The sequence below is a fragment of the Mya arenaria genome, chromosome 13 (assembly GCF_026914265.1).
Source record: "Mya arenaria isolate MELC-2E11 chromosome 13, ASM2691426v1".
Lineage (NCBI taxonomy): Eukaryota > Metazoa > Mollusca > Bivalvia > Myida > Myidae > Mya > Mya arenaria.
In genome coordinates, this window is record NC_069134.1 from 48060122 (window position 1) to 48075208 (window position 15087).

Sequence of the window (15087 nt, forward strand, 5' to 3'; positions counted from 1 at the left end):
ACTTTCCAACAATAATGTCTACATGTTGTTATATTCTGATCTTTTATCAATAGTTGACACACACATTAATTTAGGTTTGTGGATTTTGTGGCGCATTGATATACAGTTTTAATTTGGTTTTAAAAGAGGAGCAAAACCCAAATTTCTTTTATCACCGATATAGTTAAATAGTATGTTAAGACTATGTCAGATAAATGAAAAAATAAATTACAACTTGTATTTGTCCTTAAACATGCACATTTGCATAATTATAGGTTACACACAACTATTTGTTGCTTTGCTGGCAAATTTGAAATAGATTGTTAGTTCTAGAGCATCTGCAAATTGACTCCCGCCGTGTGTGTCTCTCGGAACAAATTTGATACAATTATTAATGTATAGATGTAGTAGAGAAGCAGGGAAGTAAATATCCCATTGGAAAAGCGCTGACGACCTTTAGACCAAAATAATGTAGTTTTTGACAGACTGCTCTTCAGTTCTTTGTTCAAACATTAGCTGGTATTGGATATGGACACAACAAGAGATTTGTAATTATAATTCAGTAATTGAAGATGTGTGATTTCAGAGAATTTCAGGTGCCTGTGCACTCATGAGAAGGGATTTGGATACAAGGGCAGTTCTTTCCACCGAGTCATACCTTCATTTGTATCCTTCATTTAAGTGCTATTAGAGTTTTATTTAATTAATCTTTTGAAAAACATCTAAACATGTATTCATGTATGTTTATACACACAAGGAAAGCAAATGAGGTGGGCTACAGGTTATAAGATTCACTAGTGCTGTGAATCAGACAAAATTATTTCTATTTCGATTATTAAAGATTGAAATTGGGTTAATGTGTTAGCCCATTGCAAGGGTACCTTGGCATAGAGTGCCACCGAGTTTCCCCTAGGCCAGAATTGTTCTTATTATAGAAATAAAATATATATTTTAACTGACGAGGATTTTAACCTGTTTTCATTAGAGGAACAAAATAATGCTGTCATGTGTGTTTAGTTGTAAAATTGCAATTAGGTACTAACTTATTGAAAGCTTAAAGGATATTTCATTGGATTTAAATGTAGGTTATAACCTTAAGTTGATAACAATTAACTGTAAAGATTTTCCCGTCATTTAGCCAGAATGAAAGGTTGAGTTTCCAGTAGTCTTTGAATCGGAGATGTGCTCAGTTTTCATCAGTGAAGGTTTTGGTGTGGTAGCCCTTTGACAAACTGGTCATGTTGTTTATGTTTCATATCATTTATGATCCAACTGCAGCTAAATTTGTAAATTCTGATTTCCTTGACTGAATGTTCAGATGTGTCAGGGAGGTGACTTTACAAACCATAACGGCACTGGTGGCAAATCCATCTATGGCAAAAAGTTTGAGGATGAAAACTTCACATTGACACACACTGGACCAGGTAGGCAGTTAGGCAAGAGAAGTGAAACAGACCGGGACACAAATTCATTATTTTTTATTTGTCAATTCTTCAGTGATTGGCTAAGATGCAATCAAAAAAAAGATTTTCTGAAGCTTAGAAGAACACAGAAGTCTATGTAAAAGTTCTATTTTGAATTAAGGCAGATATGATAATCAATACATACATAAGCATTTTTACTCCTATCTATTACCTGCTATATGAGCTTTTTTATGCTACATAAATAGTGATGAAATAAAGGTATTTACCAGGGGAGGCTTGAATTGCCTCTTTTCTATGAAGCAACCACACCCTATGAGACTACCAGATTAAAAAAAGGACCTTGACATTTTCTTTGGAATTTTTACGCTTTCAAATTGCAATTGCAACTTTTCTTTGTTTTACATATTTAAGATATACAGTGTAACCATTTCCTTTAATGTTATATTTCATGGACACAAATGTTATCTATATTGCAACTCTTCCTTTGTTACAGGTACAATGTCTATGGCCAATTCAGGACCGAACACAAATGGATCTCAGTTCTTCATATGTACCGAGAAAACGGACTGGTGGGTAGCCTTGATGAAGAGGGTTTTTTAATTGGCTGATGATAATTAAAGTCAGTTAAAGAAGAAAATAGTGTTAACAGGATCAAAGAAGTAATTTGTTCACATTAATTTAATTATACCAGAAATGGAACATTAAGTTCCTCTCAGTCAGTTTTTGACAATATAATTATGTTACAATAAAAGTTCATATTTAATTGCATGAAGACTGTAAAATTTCAGTTAAGATTCTGTGTCTAAAAACTATCCCCATTTTGTGTTTGCTCCCGATTCCTCAACAAGTAAGTAGGATTTTGAAATACCTAGCCACAAATATTCACCACATAAACCTGAGATACAGAGCGCATATTAAAGCCTACCTTCAGCCGTTCTATGTCGTCTGCTCCATTATAATGTCTCATTACTGCCATTTATTACACTCAGTTTTCTAACTTCTAATGTAACCTTTGTAACCAATGAAAAGATTTGTTTTTTAAAATGGTTTCTGCTATAAAAACACTCTAGCTAGATTAAGGCTATATCACATAAAGGCAGACCTTCAAGAAACTCTAAAAACAAACTGCCAAATAAAAACTATATCATCGTATTTGATAGGGAAAATTTGGTCTGACAGAGTCATGGCCTCAATTGAGTCCAGTGCACTATTAGCACAAAGATACAAGGCATAGGTATTGTGATAGTGGGCTTCTTACAAACACTAACCTTGAAAACTAAAAGGCAGTTAAGATATTCACATGAATCTTGATACACAAGAGGCAATATGCTATTTCAATTTTGATTGAAATAAAAGATCTGAGCATTGGCTTTGGCTCGTGTTCTTTTGTTTGATCTATATCCTCATGAAAATGGCACAGATGAAGGCCACATAGTTTTTAGCTCACCTGTCACTTTGTGACATGGTGAGCTTTTGTGATCGCCTTTTGTCCGTCGTGCGTCGTCCGTCAACCATTTACTTAAAAGACATCTCCTTCTTAACCGCTGGGCCAATATTAATAAAACTTCATAGGGATGTTCCTTGGGTGGTCTTCTATCAAAGTTGTTCAAAGAATTCAATTCCATGCAGAACTCTGGTTGCCATGGCAAACAAAAGGAAAAACTTTAAAAATCTTCTTCTCCCAAACCACAAGGCTTAGGCCGTTGATATATGGTAGGTAGGATCACCAAATGGTCCTCTACCAAGATTGTTCAAATTATGGCCCTGGGGTCAAAATTGGCCCCGCCCCGGGGGGTCATGGGTTTTCTCAATATGTTTATAGTGAAAACTTAAAAAATCTTCTCCTCTGAACTTACTTGGCCTAGAGCTTAGATATTTGGCATGATTCATCGTTAAGTGGACCTCTACAAAGTTTGTTCAAATTATGGCCCTGGGGTCAAAATTGGCCCCGCCCCGGGGGGTCATGGGTTTTCTCTATATGTTTATAGTGAAAACTTAAAAAATCTTCTCCTCTGAACTTACTTGGCCTAGAGCTTAGATATTTGGCATGATTCATCGTCTAGTGTACCTCTACAAAGTTTGTTCAAATTATGGCCCTGGGGTCAAAATTGGCCCTGCCCCGGGGGGTCATGGGTTTCTCTATAAGTTTATAGTGAAAACCTTAAAAAATCTTCTTCTCTGAACTTACTTGGCCTAGAGCTTAGATATATGGCATGATTCATCGTCTAGTGGACCTCTACAAAGTTTGTTCAAATTATGGCCCTTGGGTCAAAATTGGCCCCGCCCCGGGGGGTCATGGGTTTTCTCTATATGTTTATAGTGAAAACTTAAAAAATCTTCTCCTCTGAACTAACTTTGCCTAGAGCTTAGATATTTGGCATGATTCATCGTCTAGTGGACCTCTACAAAGTTTATTCAAATTATGGCCCTGGGGTCAAAATTGGCCCCGCCCCGGGGGTGTCATGGGTATTCTCTATATGTTTATAGTTAAAACTTAAAAAATCTTCTCCTCTGAACTTACTTGGCCTAGAGCTTAGATATTTGGCATGATTCATCGTCTAGTGGACCTCTACAAAGTTTGTTCAAATTATGGCCCTGGGGTCAAAATTAGCCCCGCCCCGGGGGGTCATGGGTATTCTCTATATGTTTATAGTTAAAACTTAAAAAATCTTCTCCTCTGAACTTACTTGGACTAGAGCTTAGATATTTGGCATGATTCATCGTCTAGTGGACCTTTACAAAGATTATTTAAATTATGGCCCTGGGGTCAAAATTGGCCCCGCCCCGGGGGTCATGGGTTTTCTCTATATGTTTATAGTGAAAACATCAAAAATCTTCTCCTCTGAACTTACTTGGCCTAGAGCTTAGATATTTGGCATGATTCATCGTCTAGTGGACCTCTACAAAGTTTGTTCAAATTATGGCCCCGCCCCGGGGGGTCATGGGTTTTCTCTATATGTTTATAGTGAAAACTTCAAAAATCATCTCCTCTGAACTTACGTTGCTTAGAGCTTAGATATTTGGCATGATTCATCGTCTAGTGGACCTCTACAAAGTTTGTTCAAATTATGGCCCTGGGGTCAAAATTGGCCACACCCCGGGGCTGATGGGTTTTCTCTATATGTGTTCTAGTGAAAACTTAAAAAATCTTCTCCGAACTCACAAAGACATGTAACGTCTTAATTTAAACTGGATAACATATTTAGTACACATACAGGGCTTTTTCTATAGTACCCACGGGTCCGACTATCGGACTCATTCCCAAAGCAAAATATAAGATATTTTTCCCATTCTTCAGAAAAAAATCCCAATCCAAAAAAAAAAAAAAAATATATTTTTTTTTTTTTTTTTTTTAGAAATTCTTTTTACCTGTACTGGTTCATTTTCAACATCCTAATAAATTATGTGATTGTAAGTTTTTTTGGTAATTGAACTCAGAAATCATTGATTTTCATTACATTCAGACATATGAACTATTATATGTCATGATTTATTGCAATAGATATTTACACCCCAAGGATTGATATTTCAGCCATTGTGGGTCTTTTAAAGGGAAAATAAACTAATATTAAATCATTTCCTTATTCACAGGAGACTAGACAGCTTTTTCTTTTCAATGTAATATTTCCCAATTTCCGCATTTTCACGACGCAAAATTTCCCAAAATGTCTAGGGTCTTTTTCCCAAAATGGGCAGAAAAAGCCCTGACATACCAATTTTCAATATGGGCCACATACAACAATTAATAACAAATATAAATATATAGATACACACGTAAAATCAAGTAGTGACAAGAGCTTAGATATTTGGCATGATATATCATCTAGTTGACTTGTACCAATATTGTTCAATCTTTGGCCCTGGGGTCAAAAAATGGCCCCACCCGGGCGGTCATGGGTTTCCTTATATATGTATATGATGAAAACTTAAAAAATCTTCTTCTCCGAAACCAAAAGGCAAAGGCCTTAGATATTTGGTATGAAGCATCGTTTATCGGACCACTATTAAGATTGTTCAAACTTTAGCCCTGGGGTCAAAATTGGCCACGCCCCGTGTTCATAGACTTAGGTTTTCAATATTTGTATATAATGGAAGAATGTGCAATCTATGACAGGTGAACGATTCAGGGCCATTTGGCCCTCTTGTTTATTTCTTTTTTAATATTGTACTTTGAATTGTACTGACAAGTAATGCCATTCTGTCTTGTCACATTTAAGGTAGCCTTTGTTAAGCTTCTCACTTTTAGATATCTGCATAGCTTAATGTCACAGTAAATGAGTGTATTTTCACTGAAGCCCTTCAAGGGCTAAAAGCGGCATTAGTGTAATTTTCCACTGGATAAAGGTCTTGAAATGAATCCTTATCTTATGTCACCGATATTAACATTTATAATGAAGGATTCCTTGCTTAAATAAGATAGATGGGTCAGGGTTTTTGAACAAGTAATTCAAAAAACAGAGTGGTGTTTTTGCGTAACCTTTACAAGGCAATATATACTTTTGTTGGCACCAGTCAGCGGCGCCAGTTTAATTGGGCCTAAAAAATGTTTGTTTAGGGTTACACCTTGTCCAAAAACAGGTGGGGTAGGTAGGCTTTTTTTATTTTACTTTATTTGTTTTTAGCTCGACTATTTGAAGAATAAAGAGGTTTTACTTAAAACTCGCCCAGGCGTCCAGTTAAACTTTAAGGGCAATTTGGCATTTTCACTTATAACTCCAATATCCTTCATTCAATTCACCTAACACTCCACACAGTTGTCCAGGGCTGTCACACAATGAGGTAACATAACTTTGTATTATCATAAATACTAATTATGGCCCCTGGTTGATTTAGGAAGATATATTAAAGTACTAGAGCACATTGTTGGAGGTAAATGTTTTAGGGCAAGTTGGGATTAATACTATACCCTTCATTTAATTGACTTTATACTTCACACAATTATTGACATTCATTTTATAAGTAGGTTACATTACACCATTTTATCCTAGATACAAATTATGACCCCTGAATGACTTAGAAACTAATGTTTAAGTTTAGGGCACATTGTGTCCAGTTTAAACTTTTAGGGCAAGTTGGGATTTTCACCAATTACTTCTTATCCCTTCATTCAATTGATTTAATACATAACATTTGTTTACGGCCATCACACAATTAGGTTAAATAACTCCATATTATCCTTAATACAAATTATGGCACTTGATTGACTTAAAAAGTTTGTTTCAAGTTTTGGGGCAACTTGAGGTTTTAACTCAGATCTCAAATACTGTTCTTTCAATGGCCTTGATACTTTACACAATAGCCATCACACAAATTAGGTTACATAACTCCATATTAACCCTAAATACAAATTATTGCTGTTGATTGACTTTTTGCTTTTATTTCTCCTTTTTTAATTGCTTTTGACAGGCTCATGTTTATTTTTTAATAAGGTTTTCTCGAAGTGAAACACGGTTATTTGAATGACTTACGTTGTTGTTTGGGGGGCGTCAAACTCAACCTATGGTATCGAGTAATTATGTCTCCCCCTCTCTGGGGGAGACATATTGTTTTTTATGTCTCCCCCTCTCTGGGGGAGACATATTGTTTTTGCCCTGTCCGTCAGTCCGGTAGTCCGTCAGTCCGTCCATACGTCACACTTCGTTTCCGATCGATAACTGGAAAACCGCATGACCTAGGATCACCAAACTTGGTAGGGAGGTTGGTCGTGAGGTGTAGAGGATCCCTATTGTTTTTGGGGTCACTAGGTCAAAGGTCAAGGTCGCGGCGACCCCCAATATAAAAAACATTTCTGCTCAAAATCTTGAGAACGGTTTGACCTAGGTTCACCAAACTTGGTAGGGAGGTTGGTCATGAGGTGTAGAAGATCCCTATTGTTTTTGGGGTCACTAGGTCAAAGGTCAAGGTCGCGGCGACCCCCAATGTAAAAAACATTTCCGCTCAATATCTTGAGAATGGTTTGACCTAGGTTCACCAAACTTGGTAGGGAGGTTGATCATGAGGTTTAGAAAACTCCTATATTTTGGGGGGTCACAAGGTCAAAGGTCAACGTCGCTGTGACCTCTAATGTAAAAAAATATTTCCGTGCAATATCAGGAGAATGCTTTGATCTAGGTTCACCAAACTTTGAAGTGAGGTTGGTCATGATGTCTAGATGATCCCAATTGTTTTGGGGGTAACAAGGTCAATAGTCAAGGTCGTGGTGACCTTCCATGTAAAAATCATTTGCATGTAATATCTTTATGTCTCCCCCATTCATGTGGAGACATATTGTTTTTGCCCTGTCCGTCAGTCAGTCCATCAGTCTGTCAGTCAGTCAGTCAGTACGTCACACTTCGTTTCCGCCCAATAACTATAGAACTCTTAGACCCAGGAACTTCATACTTGGTATGCTAGTTGGTCATGACTAGTAGATGACCCCTATTGAATTTGGGGTCACTAGGTCAAAGATCAGGGTCAACGTGACCTTGAGGTGAAGAAACGGTTTCCACTCAATAACTAAAGATCCTTTGGGTCCAGGAACTTCATACTTGGTATGCTAGTTGTTCATGACTATTAGATGACTCCTATTGATTTTGAGATCAAAAGGTCAAAGGTCAAGGTTACCTTCAGGTAAAAAATGTTATGTTGGCAGTGACCTTAAGCTTAAAAATGGTTTCTGCTCAATAACTAAAGAAAGCTTGTACCCAGGAACTTCATAGTTGTTCATGACTAGTAGATGACTCCTATTGATTTTGAGATCAGTAGGTCAATGGTCAAGGTCACCGTGACCTTGAGGTGAAGAAACTGTTTCCGCTCAATAACTAGAGAACGCTTGCAACCAGGAATTTCATACTTGGTATGCTAGTTGGTCATGACTAGAAGATGACCCATATTGATTTTGAGATCACTAGGTCAAAGGTCAAGGTTGCCATGACCTTGAAGTGAAGAAAAAGTTTCCGCTCAATAACTAAAGATCCTTTGGTTTCAGGAACTTCATACTTGGTAAGCTAGTTGTTCATGACTAGAAGATGACCCCTATTGATTTTCAGATCAAAAGGTCAAAGGTCAAGGTTACCTTCAGGTAAAAAATGATACGTTGGCGGTGACCTTAAGCTTAAAAATGGTTTCTGCTCAATAACTTAAGAACGCTTGTACCCAGGAACTTCATTCTTGGTACGCTAGTCGGTCATGACTAGTAGATGACCCCTATTGATTTTGAGATCAGTAGGTCAAAGGTCAAGGTTGCCATGACCTTGAGTTGAAGAAATGGTTACCGCTCAGTAACTAAAGAACACTTGCACCCAAGAACTTAATACTTGGTATGCAAGTTGGTTATGTAGATGATCCCTATTGATGTTGTGATCAGTAGGTAAAAGGTCTTGGTCACGATGACTGTGAGCTGAAAAATGGTTTCCGATCAATAATTGAATAACGCTTGCGCCCAGGAACTTCATACAATGCAAACTTCGTTTACATTTTCCATGATTAATCAACAACACTTTCTTCTCTTCACTATTTAATATAATCGAATAAACCAAACTTCACTGTTGGTTTGTCTCCAGTCCAAAGTTACAAATTTCATGTCCATCATTTATTTTTTCTCAGCTACGACCACACAATAGGGGAGACAAGCGCTTTTTCAAAAAAGCAATCTCTAGTTTAAGCTAGGGCAGCTTTGACATATGGTGACCAAAATATATTTGAAGAGTTAAGAGAGACTTTTCATGAGATTGCATTTGGGGCCCCCTAGGATTAAGGTCAAGGCCACTGTTACTAAAATTGCTGGGTTCTGAATACCTTTAGTTAGGGTTGACACATTGCAACCAAATTTGGTATATACATATAGGAAGAGTTTATAGAGAAATTTCATGGGATTGTGTTACAGGCTCCGAGATTTATGATGAAGGTCACTTTTACTAAAAAAAGATAACCGTTTGGTACTGAATTACTTTAAATAGGGTTGACATATCTTGACCAAGCTTGGCTATTTAGGATGAATTTATGGAGTACTGTTACTAAAATTAGAAAAATAGTCACTACTGAATAACTTTAGTCAGGGTTTACTTATTGTGACCAAATTTGGTATATAGGAAGAGTTTATGGAGACCTTTCATTGCGTTGCATTTGGGGCCTCTGGGGTCAAGGTCACTGTAACTTAAAATTGAAAATAGTTGGTAGTGAATAACTTAAGTTAGGGTTGACATATTACAACCAATCTTGGTAATTAGGGGCTATTAGGGTCAATATCAAGTTCACTCTAAATAATAATAGAACATTCAATTGAAACTAAATCTTACAACAAAGGTTAGAGTTCTTCTGTCAATCATTGTTTAATTTTTAATTTGTCTTTTTTATTGCTTTTTACAGGCAGATATAACATCATTATTTTATTGATTTCTATGACAAAGCAGCATAAAGTCAAGCTTGCTGTCCTAAGACAGCTTTTATTAGTTATCTTGTTTGACAGAATTGAAGACATTGATACATGTACCAAAAGTCAGCTGATTCGGAGAGAAAACCTAAAAAAAATAACAAAATATATAAATACAAAGTTGATCATGAAATTTGATGACAGTGTTCAAGGTCAAAATGTCTAGGTTTAGTATGATTGAAAGTCAGATAAATTCATTATTTCCCTGTGTTATGCCCCTTTTAAGCTCACCTCGGTCTATGTCAGGCGTCCATCGTAGGCATCAACAATTGGTTATAATCATCATCTTCTCCTAAACCACTTGGACAATTTTAATGAAACCTCATAGGAATGATCCTTGGTTGGTGCTTTTTCAAATTTGTGCAAAGAAAATAATTCCATGCAGAACTCTGGTTGCCATGACAACCTAAAGCAAAAGTGTCAACAATTGGTTATAATCATCATCTTCTCCTAAACTGCTTGGACAATTTTAATGAAACTTCATAGGAATGATCCTTGGTTGGTGCTTTTTCAGAATTGTTCAAAAAAATGAATTCCATGTAGAACTCTGGTTGCCATGGCAACCTGAAGGAAAAGCATCAACAATTGGTTATAATCATCATCTTCTCCTAAACCGCTTAATTTTATTAAGTCTTCAACATAGTCACTTTTAAGGTAATTATTGTTCTTTTTTAGGTTCATAGATTGAAATAATTGTTATACACTTTATTCTTTAGAAAAAATTACATTTTTACTTAATGATAAATTTAATAATCAGACTTTTTCATTGAACTTCATGTACATTATTCTAAGCTACAATCTTATCTTTTGTGTGGATAGTGAATAAGCCTTTTAGAAAAAAGAATTTGATTCTATACCTTTGAAGGAAGGTGATGTTGTCCTAGATGAAAGAAGAGTTAATATAAGTTGCAGGTGCAGAATGTGTACTGAGATTTGATTTTTAGAGCTTAAAGCAGTTATTGATTTTATTGGATGGTGCACTGTTTGTTGTTTGTGTATCTATACTAAAAGTTCTTTTAGTGTGCAAGCAATTTAACATAGTTGTGTCAGTGTGCAGGCAATTGAATGAAGTCCTGTCAGTGTGCAGGAAATTGAACAAAGTCCTGTCAGTGTGCAGGCAACTGAAAAAAGTCCTGTCAGTGTGCAGATATCTGTATCAAGTGCTGTCTGTGTGCAGTTAATTATCAAGTCCTGTCAGTGTGCAGGCAACTGAATAAATTCCTGTCAGTGTGCAGGTATGAGAATCAAATTCTGTCAGTGTGCAGGCAATCATCAATTCCTGTCAGTGTGCAGGCAACTGAACAAAGTCCTGTCAGTGTGCAGGAAACTGTGACAAGTCCTGTCAGTGTGCAGGCAACTGTGACAAGTCCTGTCAGTGATTATCCAGGCAACATATTTGACCAGTATGTTTTTCAATATTCTTTGAGAACAAATATCAACTATATTGATTACAAAGGTTAAACTCTTTTACTCAGGTGAGCAATTTAGGGCCATCATGGCCCTCTTGTCATTAAAATATCGCACAAAATTCTCAAGTTACAATGCATTTTAACCAGTAAATGTTAGAATAAGGCCCATTCCAAACCGCATTCACTCAGCACTGCGGAGCCACCTGGAAGGTTTAAACACGGCTCATTTCCCCTCCTATCCCCAATATACCCTCCCTTTGGGGAGGGGCAAGCGTGGTTACAATTGATTGGTGCATTAGAGTAGCCATCAAGTGAGAAATCCCATTCTGCAGACCTGAAGTTTTATACAAATGCGTTATTGACAGTGCATCATGTTGTTGTGCTAATCAGATGATGTACAGATCAAAACAGAACAAACACAACCAGATAACTTCTCCTTTTTAGTCTTAATGCTACCATGTTGGTTCATAAACAATGTAACCAATTTGTATTATAAACTTTTTACACTGATACCCATTTCAGAATTCAGAAATAAAATACCAAGATACTGGTTAAATTACTTTTTACAGAAGCATGTAATGGCGAAATATTCTTTTTTTATTAAAAAAAAACACCATGGCTGATTTGGCTAATATGTGTGATTTTCTACTTTTCAGGTTAGACAACAAGCATGTGGTGTTTGGTAAAGTCATTGAAGGCATGGATGTTGTCAGGAGAATGGAGGTCAGCAAGTCCAGTTTTGTTTTTGCATTTGTATCATGAATTACGGCACCAGCATGAAATAACATCATTATGTGTTTTAGATATATAACTAGTGTGATAACTCTGAACATGACGTCATAAATGAATAGTGCTAAAAATGTTTTGTATATAGGGACATTAATTTTTGATGTATTGAGCAATGGAAATCATCGTTTTTATTAATGATATAAATAGAATAGCACATTCCTACTCATTCAATATGGATTTAATTTATTTATTCATTAAAAATTGATTAAAACTTGCAAAGGCTCATTGTGATCAATTTAAGAAAACTTGTATAATAAATTCCTTTCTCAATGAGCTCTTGTGTATTATCCTCTATGTAGCTTATTTTGAAACCGTCATCATGTCATGTATGTGCAATTGTAATGCCAAATGGCACGTCTGATGACAAATTTTGATGCAGTTTAAGTTAATGAAAATAATATTTTATATAAACTTGTGATTATGCTTTTCAGAAATGTGGCAGTAAGTCTGGAAAACCAACAGAGAAAATAACAATAGCGAATTGTGGAGAACTTGTTTGAAAGAGATAGAATATCTTGGACCACCAAGACACGGGCAGTTGGTGGAGTAGTGTGTGTGTCGCTGTTAGAAGGTGCAATGATGTCATCTACCGGAACATTGTGCACCAGTGATGGATTATAAATCAGAGCAGTTTGGTCTTGAAGAACGCGTGTTCATTAAGTACCAAAGTAATGTGCTGAACTTTCGCAAGGCAGACCAAACATGGTTAGACAGACAATGCCAACTTAAGCTCTTTACATTTTTTAATCTATTGTATAGAAAGTTTTTTATATGAAGTAGATGTTTATACTATAACATTACTGTTTACATATAAAAAACTATGGAACATAACACATATGACTTTCCATTCCTCCATGCATTTCTAATGATATTTTGATATTTTCTTTATTTAAGCATAAACACACAGTAACTGGAGAACAGTTTGACCCAGTACCATGAAACTTCACGGGGTCAAGGTTCCAATTACTAAAAAAGATGGTTTCTGCCCAATGCCTTCAGATTGCTTTTAGGGTTGTTGGGATCACTGTAACTAAACATAGAGTAACTCTTTGACCTGTAAGCCTCCCTTGGCAAGAAATGTTTGATTTACCAATCTCAAGAGCCATAATACTTTAATCCATATGTTCAGTCGTTAAATCCCTTTGATATTTATGTTTGAGCTTGCTAAACTTAAGTAAGGGCTTAATGAAGAAACTGTATTTGTGTTGATTTTTCTTTTATTAGTAAGCATCTCCCTTTGATTGAATATGTAGTTTATTGGACATAAATGAGTTGTATGTAAATTAATGAAATAAAAAAATATACAAAAATAAAATATTTCCGAGAAATTGTTCGTGATCTGTGAACATTATTTTAACTCCCAAGGCCATAGTTACCACCCGACTTGATCCTTAACATGCCTTCAAATTGCTCCTCCTGTCAGATATGCTATCCATCATGGCCGTATCACAACCTAATAATCATCTTAAATTGCATGTGCTTACAGCCGTCTGGTTGATAGTCAGGTGTCTGTAACCAGTACACCATGGATCTGCCAACACAGACAAATCTCGCTTTAATACCCAACTGACATGGCACCTTAGAAAAGCAATTTTAATTATTTACAAGTATGGAAAACGTTACTTTGTTGTACATGTAGTTGTATGTAACTTGTTAAAACATCGTGCATTTACCGGATATCATCATACATATGCAGCAATCAAAGGCTGAATGATTAGTAAGCTCAGTGGAAACGGCATAGTCTCAAGTCTAGCAGAAAGATTTACCATAAATGAGCAGAATCCGTAAAGGCTAATCACTACTGACGCTGTTAAGAACGCCATGTTAAACTCGATATCCAACTCCTGCCAATCCTGACCGAATAGGAACGGCTGTTGTTATTATATTTTCTTGATTTTTATTGACCATTTTAAGCTGGATTTTGTATTGAAAAAAATCCAGATTACCTTTATAATGGCGAACACCGGACGGGCGTTAACAATTAATTTGCATTAATGTTTCTTTCCGTGTCATAAACAGTTTTATTCGATCATCATAAAAATCGGTCAGAATGTTTGTAAGCAATTTTATTTAATTAAGACCAGTGTGAAAATGTCTCAGCTCCAGCCGGACCATTGTGAATATTATTCACGACAGTTTGTTATGTTAAAGATTCTTATTCATTTACAAATTAATCAATGTCCATCGGGTTTCAAGAAACTCAGTCGTAATATTTCTCAGCAGATTCATAAATGTTTACCCAGTCCTCAAGACAGTCGGTATAATACTTCGGACCAGTGTGAATAAGGATCGGCTCAAGAATAAAACTAGGTCAAATCTAGGAAAGCTATGCGTTCATAAATTCAACCATAATGAACCGCGCTCAGAATATTTGTCAACATGATTTTGCAGACCAGCGTAAATATAGGTCATCACAGATGATAAACTAGGTTACTAAGACAAATATTACGGCACAAGTTTGTGTTGAGGTAATCAAAAGTGTTAATCAAATATTCAAGAAACTTAATAGTATTTCTCAGCATGATAGTTATGTAGGACCCGTGTGAATATGGGTCATCTTGGTTATAAACCCCTAGGTCGGATCAATGTGAATATGGGTCATCTTGGTTATAAACCCCTAGGTCGGATCAATGTGAATATGGGTCATCTTGGTTATAAACCCCTAGGTCGGATCAATGTGAATATGGGTCATCTTGGTTATAAACCCCTAGATCGGATCAATGTGAATATGGGTCATCTTGGTTATAAACCCCTAGGTCGGATCAATGTGAATATGGGTCATCTTGGTTATAAACCCCTAAGTCGGATCAATGTGAATATGGGTCAGCACCTTTACTTGTTCTTCTATACACATTCATCCTGCTGCAAAATCGCATTAACCAAAATGAAAAAAAACAAACGCCGCATTTACCGTTTGTTTATCCTCGTATTCGGCAATAATCTTGTAAAAATGATTTTTTTACTGAAAATAAAGGCATGGATGATGGTGATATAGTTTTCGTTCAGTTTTGAAACAGGCTGCCATTAATACCCTTTATGGAAACTTTTCATCAATTTCAACAATAGCATTTGTGAT

The 15087-nt window shown here is 36.2% G+C and overlaps 1 protein-coding gene across 1 annotated transcript in view; it reads left to right on the forward strand.

Annotated features, from left to right (window-relative positions):
* Positions 1-13339, forward strand: part of LOC128213975 (peptidyl-prolyl cis-trans isomerase E-like) — a 33016-nt gene extending 19677 nt beyond the window's left edge. Inside the window, exons 8-12 of the mRNA XM_052920123.1 lie at positions 566-645; positions 1298-1403; positions 1897-1972; positions 11879-11945; positions 12443-13339. Coding sequence (XP_052776083.1) covers positions 566-645; positions 1298-1403; positions 1897-1972; positions 11879-11945; positions 12443-12511 — 398 coding nt within the window. The 3' untranslated portion in view covers positions 12512-13339. The remainder of the gene's footprint in view (positions 1-565; positions 646-1297; positions 1404-1896; positions 1973-11878; positions 11946-12442) is intronic.
* Positions 13340-15087: the final 1748 nt, after the last annotated feature.